The sequence below is a fragment of the Malania oleifera genome, chromosome 13 (assembly GCF_029873635.1).
Source record: "Malania oleifera isolate guangnan ecotype guangnan chromosome 13, ASM2987363v1, whole genome shotgun sequence".
Taxonomy (NCBI): domain Eukaryota; kingdom Viridiplantae; phylum Streptophyta; class Magnoliopsida; order Santalales; family Ximeniaceae; genus Malania; species Malania oleifera.
In genome coordinates this window covers 62451731-62462857 of record NC_080429.1, presented here as the reverse complement: position 1 = coordinate 62462857, position 11127 = coordinate 62451731, and the positions used below count along the sequence as shown (strand labels likewise).

Sequence of the window (11127 nt, the reverse complement as noted above, 5' to 3'; positions counted from 1 at the left end):
AGAAAAATTATGCACACCCACAAGGAACACCGGATTTACGTGGTTCGGTCCAAACTAACCTACGTCCACGGGAGCACACACCACTGCACTATAATCTGGGAGATATAATACACGGAGGAGCCACTGCTCAACTCTCTCTCACTATCACACCTCTCTGCTCTCTGCTCTCTGCACTTTGCAATACACACACTCTCACAACTCTCTGCTGCACACAACTCTACACATGCCTCACTACAACCCACATATATATATATATATATATATACAGGAGGGGAGGAGCAAAATTCAAAGAAGGTGGCCGCTGTTTCAGCAAAGCTTGCAAAGCAGGTGGCTGTCCATCTCCAGTGTCAAAGATGGTGGCTGGTTTGGTGCGGCTGTCTGCAGCTCCACACCTGCAGAATTCAACAATCTCCCACTTGGAGGCGGAGACAGCATCTCAACCAGTGTATGTGCAAATGTTGTGCTCATGTATGTCTTCAATCATGAAGACCAACTGAAGTTGAGCATAACTTCAGTTTCTCTGTAGTTACCACCTTTGTCAACATGTCAGCTGGATTTCTACTACCTTGAATCTTTTCAAGTGTCAGTACTCCATCCTCTAATAGAAATCTGATGAAGTGATAACGCAATCCGATATGTTTGGTTCTGGAATGAAATGCGGAGTTCTTTGCCAGATGTATCGCACTCTGACTGTCGCTGTACAAAACATTCCTCTCCTGTTTCAACCCAAGCTCTGTCAACAAACCCTGAAGTCAAATCATCTCTTTGCTGGCTTCCGTCACTGCTACGTACTCAGCTTCTGTAGTGGATAGGGCAACAATATTTTGTATCTGCGACATCCAACTAACAGTTGTTGTGCCAACAGTGAATATGTATCCGGTGGTGCTCCTACGGTGATCAATTTCACCAGCAAAATCTGCATCTACATATCCTTTGACTTTCAATTCTCCTTTGCTGAAACATAAGCACTTATCAGTGGTGCCTTTGAGGTACCTGAAGATCCACTTCACTGCTTCCTAGTGAGTCTTTCCTGGATTAGATATAAATCTACTGACTGCTCCCACTGCTTGGCCAATATCCTGTCTGGTACAAACCATAGCGTACATGAGACTTCCAATGGCTGAGGCGTAAGGTACCTTAGCCATGAAGTCCTTCTCTTCATCAGTCTGGGGAACCTGATCCTTGGAGAGGCGAAAGTGTCCTGCCAAAGGTGTATTTACTGCTTTGGCGTTGCTCATGTTAAACCTCTGTAGAACACGGCCAATGTACTCCGACTGAGATAGCTGCATTGTTCTCTGTCGCTTATCTCTGGAGATTCGCATCCCAAGTATCTGCTTTGCTGAGCCTAAGTCCTTCATGTCAAATTCCATTGACAGTTGCTGCTTCAATTTCCTGATCTCTTCTATATCTGGTCATGCGATCAACATGTCATCCACATACAATAACAGAATGATATAGCTATATTGATACCTCTTGAAGTAGCAACAGTGGTTGGCATTACACTTTAGAAAATCATTCTTGTGCATAAAGCCATCAAATTTCCAGTACCATTGTCTATGAGCTTGTTTGAGACCGTACAAGCTCTTCTTTAACCTGCACACCAAATTCTCTTTACCTTTCTCTGAGAATCCTACTGATTGATGCATGTAGATTTCCTTATCAAGATCACCGTGAAGAAACGCCGTCTTCACATCTAACTGCTCAAGATGCAAACCCTTTGAGGCAACAATACTCAAAACAGATCTGATGGTTGTCAACTTCACAACTGGTGCAAAAATGTCGGTGTAGTCAATTCCTTCCTTCTGCTCGAAGCCTTTAACTACTAACCGAGCCTTGTATCTCCTCGAGCTGTCATGCTCCTCTTTGATTCTGTACACCCACTTGTTGTGAAGGGCCTTCTTACCTTTGGGCAACTCTGCTAGTTCCCACATTCTGTTGGAGGTGAGGGACTTCATCTCGTCCTTCATTGCAAGCTCCCACTTGCTCGCATCTCCTGCCTGACATGCTTCATCATAGCATTCAGGCTCTCCTCCATCTGTAAGAAGTAAATAATCTATATACCTTCTGTTTGGTATATGAGGCCGAGTAGATCTCCTAAGCTCCGGATCTGGAGTAGGAGGCGGTGGTACGACGATCTGCTCCACTGGTTCCTCCACCTGAGGATTCTCGGCATTCTGCTGTTGTGTCCCCACACATTTTGGACATTATCCATATTTACATGGGTTGATTCTCTCTGAACTGATTCGGTGGATTCGGCTGTGTACCTATCTTTGTACATCACCTTTTCATCAAAAATCACATCTCTACTTCTGATCACCCTTTTTTTTTCATCATCCCAAATGCGGTATCCAAATTCATCTCCACCATAACCGATGAAAGTGCATTTTCGGGATTTCAGATCCAGCTTATCCCTGACATGATCATTGATATGTACATATGCAACACAACCAAAAACTTTCAAATGTGAAAGTCTTACCTCTTTGTTACTCCAAACTTCTTCTGGTAGACAATAGTTCAATGGTACTGAAGGACTTCTATTAATCAAATAAGCTGCTGTGTTGACTGCATGTGCCCAAAACATCTTTGGCAAGCTTGACTGCATACGCATGCTTCTGGCTTTTTCTGTCAACGTTCTATTCATCCACTCAGCTACACCGTTGTGTTGAGGCGTACCTGGCACAGTCCTTTCCATTCTAATGCCATGCTCATAGCAGAATTTCTTGAACTCGGTGTCAACATATTCTCCACCGTTATCAGTTCCCAGCCTTTTGATTTTCAAACCAGTTTCGTTTTCTACCATTGCTTTCCAATTTTTAAAAGCATTGAAAACATCCGATTTATACTTTAGGAAGTAAACCCATACCTTCCGTGAATGATCATCGATAAACGTGACGAAGTAATGCTTTCCTCCTGTAGACGAAATGGTTGTTGGTCCCCAAACATCTGAATGGACTAGCTCAAGTTTCTCCTTCTTCGAGGTACTAATATTTGTCTGGAAACTAACTCTCTTTTGTTTCCTAAATATGCAGTCCTCACATGTGTCAATCTTCACTGACTGTAAATCACTCAATTTACCCTTTGAGTGCATCACCTTGAGTCCCTTCTCACTTAGGTGTCCGAGTCGTTGATGCCATAAGTTGCTATCACCATTTCCTGTAGCAACTGTAATAGACATACATGTATCAGGAGTTACATAAAGAGTACCACTTTTCTTACCTCGAGCAATTGTCAATGCTCCCTTCGAAATCTTCCATTCATCACCAATGAAAGAAGTATTATAACCCTCATCTGCCAATTGACCGACTGAGATCAAATTCTTCCTCAGGTCTGGAATATGTCTGACATCCTTCAACTTCCATACTGACCCGTTTGATCTTCACTGTCCCCTTACCGGCAATGTCGCAAGGTTGATCGTTGCCCAGATATACTTTAGCGAAATTACCTGATGTATACTCCTCCAGGCAATCTCTGCTGCAAGTGGCATGGAAAAAAGCTCTAGAGTCTAACACCCAAGACTCCTTTTTGCTCTCCAAAGAGCAGATCAACAAGTCATCGTTCTCGGAAGCAATATTAGCTTCTGTCTTTGCCCTCGTATCTTTCTTCTGACTTCTGCACTGGTTATTGTAATGACTAGTCTTTCCACAGTTCCAGCACTCAATAACTTTTCTGCTCTGAGAACCTGTGTCCTGAGTACCTCTGGAATCTCTGGATTTGGACCTCCTAGTCCTGAATCTGCCACGATTGTTAGATCGTCCATGCCCGCTTCCCTTTCCTCGGCTTTCCACATTCAAAGCTGAACTTGAAGTGGAGGCATTGTTCGACTGCATTCTGATCTCCTCTGTCAAAATCATGCTGATAACCTTGTCGTATTTCAGCTTCGATTTTCCTGCAGAGCTACTGATCGCAGTTACAATACCTTTCCAACTCTCAGGCAGCTGGCTGAGAATTAATAGGGCACGGATCTCACTGTCAAAGGTAATCCCGACCGAGGCGAGTTGATCCGACAACTCGTTGAAATTATTCAAGTGTCTGTTGAAGCTTTCACCTACAGACATGCTCATGGTAAACAGTCTCTTCATTAGATGTACCTTATTTGCGGCTGATGGCTGCTCATACATGTTCGATAGCGCATCCATAAGGGACTTGGTGGTTGTCAAGTGCTTGATGTTGAAGGCAACAGACTTTGCCAACGTCATCCTCACAACTCCGAGGGCTTTTCGGTCAAGCAACTCCCACTCGCTCTCCTTCATGGATTCTGGCTTCTCCATCAGTGGTAAGTGTAACTCCTTACCAAACAAGAAATCCTCGATCTGCATTTTCCAGAAACCGAAGTTTGTGCCGTCAAACATCTCGATGTGAGAGCCTTTTTCGTTCGACATCTCGATTCACTAATTTAGAGATGGAATTGGCTCAATCAGATAGCACGGTTGGATCCGTAACGGTCGAAAACCCTAGAAATGGCTTAAGTCGCTCGAAAAATGGACCCGAAATGGCTTCAAAAAGCCAAGTCAAACTTTCGATCAAACTTGGTCAAAATGGTCAACCCTACTGACGTGGCACGTGGGCCCACTGCTGATGTGACACTATGGGGTCCACTGCTGACGTGGCACTGGGGGCCCACTGCTGATGTGGCGTGGGACCCGGGGGCTGACGTGGCGGCTTACTTGGCGCCACATGGCGCTGACGTGGCGGCTGACTGGCGCTGACGTGGACTGACGACGTGGCGCTGACGTGGCTCCGGGTCTGGCTGACGTGGACGCTAACGTCAGCGTCTTCAACCTCTGCACGCTCGCCGGACTCTCTCCGGCGCGTGGGCGCCCGTGAGGACCTCCTCCGACGTGTTGCCGGCGCATGAAGGCGCGTGGCAGGGCGGTAATTTCGCCGGTGGCGCGTGTGAGTGCGTGTGGCTTCGTTCGAGCTCTTTTTGAGCTCCGGTTACTGCCGTTGGCTTCGTCTTGCCGAGAGGAGTTCGATGGTAGCCTCAAAATTAAATTTTGAGCTACTGGACAGGGGCTCAAAATCTGGAATTTTTCTCTAGCGATTTTACTCCGACCAAAGCTCTGATACCATTTGTTAGGAGATGATTATAAACCTGGAGTAATAATCACACATGAAGAAAAATTATGCACACTCACAAGGAACACCGAATTTACGTGGTTCGGTCCAAACTGACCTACGTCCACGGGAGCACACACCACTGCACTATAATTTGCGAGAAATAATACACGGAGGAGCCACTGCTCAACTCTCTCTCACTATCACACCTCTCTGCTCTCTGCTCTCTGCACTCTGCAATACACACACTCTCACAACTCTCTGCTGTGCACAACTCTACACATCCCTCACTACAACCCACATATATATATACAGGAGGGGAGGAACAAAATTCAAAGAAGGTGGCCGCTGTTTCAGCAAAGCCTGCAGAGCAGGTGGCTGTCCATCTCCAGTGTCAAAGATGGTGGCTGGTTTGGTGCGGCTGTCTGCAGCATCACACCTGCAGAATTCAACAGCTCATCCTTATTGCGATCCAAATGCAAACCCTAGAAAACCTAGCACGAACCTGGTGCTCTAATACAAATTGTTGTGAAATCATGCCCTAAGGTTATGCACATACACACAACAATTACAAAAAATAGAGAAAGTCAAAAGAGAGAAGAAGAATAAATGAATTTACATGATTCGACAATGTATCTATATCCATGGAGCCCCTGCGCAATTTCCACTACATTAAATAAGAACTGCCTTAGGGTTCCAACCCTTGACTACCCAAAATATTCTTATATGATAATACAATTACATTACATTATTCGTTATAGGCTTCAAGTGAATAACCCCTTTAAATATGAGTCATAATTCAATAATCCATTTGATTTATGTGGACCCCAATTGTGAGCTCGTGTACTGCGAGCTTCAAAACAACTAGTTTCATTTGCTAGCAAGGTGGAGGGTGAAGGCCAACTTGCTCCTCTCAAAGAACCTAAATTTTTCTCAAGGGCCTAATTTACTTATTTAAATAAATTTTAAATTGGGTTTGGAAGCATGAATTTTAGGCCTTATATTTGGATTTGTTAAATTAAGAAAAAATTGAATATAATTATTTATTGTCTTCTATCTAAATTTGCACAAATTTAAATTTCAGATTTCCAAACATGATGTGTTAGCATAACTCTTATAAAAATGACATTATTTTTGAGTTCATTAAAATTTAAATTTTGGAAATTGATGTTAGCATTTAAGAGTTGTTTTCCAATAAAAATGACATTATTTTTGAGTTCGTTAATGTTATTCACAAAGAAACCTGTTTTAATGTTTTGAATTAGCATGTATCTTGGTTATCTTAGATCTTCCAATTAGCATGTATCTTGGTTATCTTAGATTTTCCAATTTTTTTTGTAAATTTTAGAAATGTTGAGTGAAGAGCAAAAAATTTTATACCATACTTAAAAAAATGTACATATATTAAATCCTGCCTGTGTAAATATATATATGGCTAAAATATCTCCATTATTTGTAGAAACAATTTGATCTCATTTGCAGGGATTTGTGATGGGTTGTCATAATTTTTTTAGTTATAACAATAGAATTTAAGGGCAGCAAATTAAGCCAGAAAAATGTAACAATCGTTGTTTCCATCAAAATGGCAAGGTGATGAGCATTGGTGATGAACATCAATATATCCTGCTCCTATGGCTAAAATACTTAATAAGGGAAAGGCAACATCTATACAGAGTATACTGCAAAAAGGGGAATTTTCAAAAAATTTACTGTCTTTCTTGAACTAAAATCACATAAGAATGTCCTGTTTCATACTGCTGTAGGCATGTACTTGAGCCAAGGATCCAGTGGTTTTCCAATGGAGTAAACAATAAATCCAATCTGCCTCAGCTTCTCAACGTTGACTACATTCCGACCATCAAACACAAATGCAGGCTTCTGCATGTTGTCAAAAATCCTCTTGTAATCAAGTGCCTTGAATTCATCCCACTCTGTAAGAATGCAGATCCCATGAGCATCCTTTGTTGCCTCATAGGCATCCAAAGCAACTCTCACTTGCTTCGTAGAGGTGGGACTCATTGATTGAAGGTGGATTGAATGGTTCCAGTCAAACTTGTTCATGGAGAGATCCCTCTGGATCTGATCCACGGTGACTTGTGGGTCATATATGCTCAAGCGAGCCTTGTCCCCCAACAGCCCCTTGCACACGTCTATTGCTGGTGTTTCCCTTGTGTCACCAGTATCCTTCTTGAAGGCAAATCCTAAAATGGCAACCGTCTTACCAGAAACTGTGTTAAACATGGAAGAAACAACCCTTTTCACGAATCGCTCTTTTTGGTAGTCATTCACCTTAATGACTTGTTTCCAATAGTTTGCAACTGCAGGAAGGTCGTGGCATTCACAGATATAGATCAAGTTGAGAATGTCTTTCTGGAAGCAGGATCCACCAAAACCGACACTAGCATTTAGAAACTTAGAGCCAATTCGGGTGTCCTTGCCAACAGCATAGGAAACCTCCGAGACATTGGCCCCAGTAGCTTCGCAGAGAGCAGACATGGCATTGATTGAGGAAATCCTCTGAGCCAAAAAGGCATTGGCAGCCAGCTTAGAGAGCTCTGCTGACCAGAGATTGGTGGTAATGATTCTGCCTTCAGGAACCCAATGAGCATAAATGTCTTTTAGTGCTTGGATTGCCTTTTGGCCATCAGGGGTTTCTCTCCCTCCTATGAGAACCCGATCGGGGTTGAGAAGGTCCTGAATTGCCGTTCCCTCAGCAAGGAATTCTGGGTTGGAGAGAATTTGAAATTTGATATCCTTGCTATTGTGGGTCAAAATCTTTTCGATTGCCTCAGCTGTCCTTACTGGAACTGTTGATTTCTCAACAATGATCTTACTTGATTTTGATACATCAGCAATTGTCCGGGCTGCAATCTCCCAATACGTGAGATCTGCAGCCTTGCCAGCTCCAAGACCATGAGTTTTCGTCGGGGTGTTAACGGAAACAAAGATTATGTCTGCCTCTGCAACATGCTTTTCCGTCTCAATGCTGAAAATAAGGTTCTTTCCTCGGCACTGCTTCACTACTTCTTCAAGACCTGGTTCATAAATGGGTAGTTGGTCACTGTTCCACGCTGAGATCTGGGAAATAGAAATGTCAACAACAGCAACTTGAATTGAGGGGCACTTTAGCGCAATGACTGCCATGGTAGGACCACCAACATACCCAGCTCCAATGCAACATATCTTCACCATACTATCTTTGTTATCTAAAACAGAAAGAAATAATGAGTCGTATTTCAGACTAAAAAACATGTCATAAAAGATAGGTTTTCAGATCTCGTACTACAAACATTAAAGAGGAAAATTATAATCTAGAATGCAGCTGTTGCATGCACGCTGAAGGTGCACATGGCAGCAAGGTCAATAGGCTTCTGTCACATTTCTTCTCTGTAAAGAGCAGAGGCTTACGTGAATGTATTTGACACACTTGAATGAACCTGAGAGAAATTCAGCTCATAGTTATCCCAAAACTGCATAACCTTTGAATAAAGAAAGGCAGCTCAACACCCAAACAAGAATTACAATATTGTGAGAATGCTGAGAACTTGGTTTTGGCTTAAGACTAGCATATATTCATTTGTTTGTAGTTCCAGAGATCATGCATGAAGATAAAATCTCCAGGTGGCTTATCAAGTAGAAAAACTTGAGAATAGCAACAATTCATGAATCTATGAAGAGAATAGTCCAATATGCAGGAAATCCATGTAACTAATTAACCAAGGTCACAGCAACAAAAAGAAAATCAGAACCCCTCAGGCATCCATTGAGTGAATAGAATTGAATAAACAGATGCAAACATTGAATCTATTACAAATACAATTAAACAGCTCTAGGAAAACGAAATACCATAAAGAAAACATTCTAAAAATCCTAAACAATGAACAGAACATGAATTCATCAACACTGTTCACGCACTAATCTGTTTGAAACGAAAATCACCTTATTAATTATTAGGACTGGAGGAGTCCATGAGGGGGCTTGATATATATGGGTGAACACCAACTTGACCCAAAAGTTTAAGCCTATTGGGTATTGGATCCAACCATGTATATAAATACCCATTTCAAATTTTATAATGTGGGACAAGCTCACAAGTGAAATTCTCAACAATCTCCCCCACTTGTGAGTTTCAACTGCTTCCTCTTGAATGAAAATCGTCTCCCATGTGGGAGTAAGCCCAATTCCCCAACAGTTACTCAAGTGGACCTTACCACTAACCCCTAGTTGATTCTCTTATTGGTTCGATCACACACTTGGTCCTCCAACTGTTAGCACGTCAGGAGAATTAACTTCACATCTCGACTTTTAACGATGTCGCTCACTTAGAGTTACGAACCGCCGGCTCTAATACCACTTGTTAGGACCGGAGGAGCAGTCCATGGGTGGGTTTGATACACATGGGCGAACACCAATTTGACCTAAAAGTTTAAGCTTATTGGGTCTTAAATCCAACCATGTATATAAGCACCCATCGTCTGCTCAAATTTTCCAATGTGAGACAAACTCACAAGTGGAATTCTCAACATTAATTTCTATATTTACTTGAAAAAAAAAAAAAAAAATCTACCCACACAAAATTAAGGGGAATGTGGAAATTATAGGGCCAGTAATCTCTAGAGGATATGATAAACTGCAACTCCCATGGGTAGAGAGAGCAGGGAACCGTTGTAAACCCAAAAGACTACAACCGGTAAGCTTGTAAGCAGGTGATCAAGACTCCTTACCCAAAAGACCACAATTCCTAGGGTGAGCAAGGGGATCAAAGACTCCTTACATACTCGAAACACCATCTGAGATCTAACAGGCTACCACAATGCATGTTCACTAACAAGCATATGTGTATACATACATACATACATACATACATTATATATATATATCTATAGATATTAAAAAGAAGGATTAGATGGAGCGTTCAACACGTTTCCAAAACCTACCTTTAAAAAAATAGGGAAATCCAGCCGTTTTACATGCTAAGTCTTAAAAGTTAAAACTGAAAAATCATTTATCAATTATCATGCATAAACTTGTTGAAGTTCGAGCGAAGTCAGGCTTGCAAAACAACAAAAACAAAATATGAACGTTCCAAAAACACTCAAAGGGCTGACTTGAGTGAAGCTGTGCATATTCTACAAAATTTCAGTGCAAATAAAAGGAACACATTTCCTTTTCCCCCATTCACATACTCATATTATACAAACAAAGTAACTTCGCAAAATTAATGCAAAGAAATCATGACCCAAAAAACAAAATAACGAGTATTAAGCAGAACCAATGAACCAAAATGCGGCAAAATTTAATTTTGAAATAAAGAAGACAAAAACAAAAAGGTTTATTTACACACACATACACGCGATTATATATATATATATATATATATATATATATATATATATATATATATATATATATCAATGTACCGTTCATCTGGAACTGAGTTTGGCCTAAATTCAAAGATTTTGGTGTTGTGAGTAAAAGGGAAGCTTCAAAGCTCAGGAACAGCGTGATTGGCTGGCTGGAGAGCCATTGAGTGAGATCAACGACAAAGAATAAAGGACGAAATTAAGCACCTTTAACAAACCTCAATTCAAAAACCAGAGCGCGGAGATTAACGCGTTGGTTTCTGATGAAACGCCCGTAAAAATCAGCAATGAAAATGTGACACAGAAGCACCAAGTTCACAGCGGAATTGAGAGATTTGAGAGAGGCGAGGAGGCGCCATTTTGGAAATTGGAATCGAATTTTACGGGACTTCAAATTTTAAAAAGCGTGTATATTTATTTATATCTACAAAAACCAGCGCAGAAATATAACCAATTTAAATATAATAATTTTAAATTTTATTTTTTTAAAAAATTATTATCATATTTATAAATGAAGTCTCCTTTGCCTTTATAACAGTTGTTCTTGCGCCATATTCCTCAATGTCCCTCACAGAACGTGAGAAGTCCGGAAGAAATCGAAGAATTTCTTGGGAATGCTATAAGATCCATTAGTTCTTTTTTCTTTGACAGACGATCAAAACTTCATCTAGTTCAAATCCTACTCAGAGGCCCACTAGAGATCAGAAAT

The 11127-nt window shown here is 41.3% G+C and overlaps 1 protein-coding gene across 1 annotated transcript; it reads right to left on the bottom strand.

Annotated features, from left to right (window-relative positions):
* Positions 1–6607: 6607 nt before the first annotated feature.
* On the bottom strand, positions 6608–10715 carry LOC131146364 (UDP-glucose 6-dehydrogenase 1-like). Its single transcript, XM_058095939.1, has 2 exons — positions 10476–10715; positions 6608–8261 (listed from the first exon to the last, which is right to left on the bottom strand). Exons 1-2 carry the CDS (start codon positions 10480–10482, stop codon positions 6805–6807), a joined length of 1464 nt encoding a protein of 487 aa, XP_057951922.1. The 5' UTR covers positions 10483–10715; the 3' UTR covers positions 6608–6804.
* Positions 10716–11127: the final 412 nt, after the last annotated feature.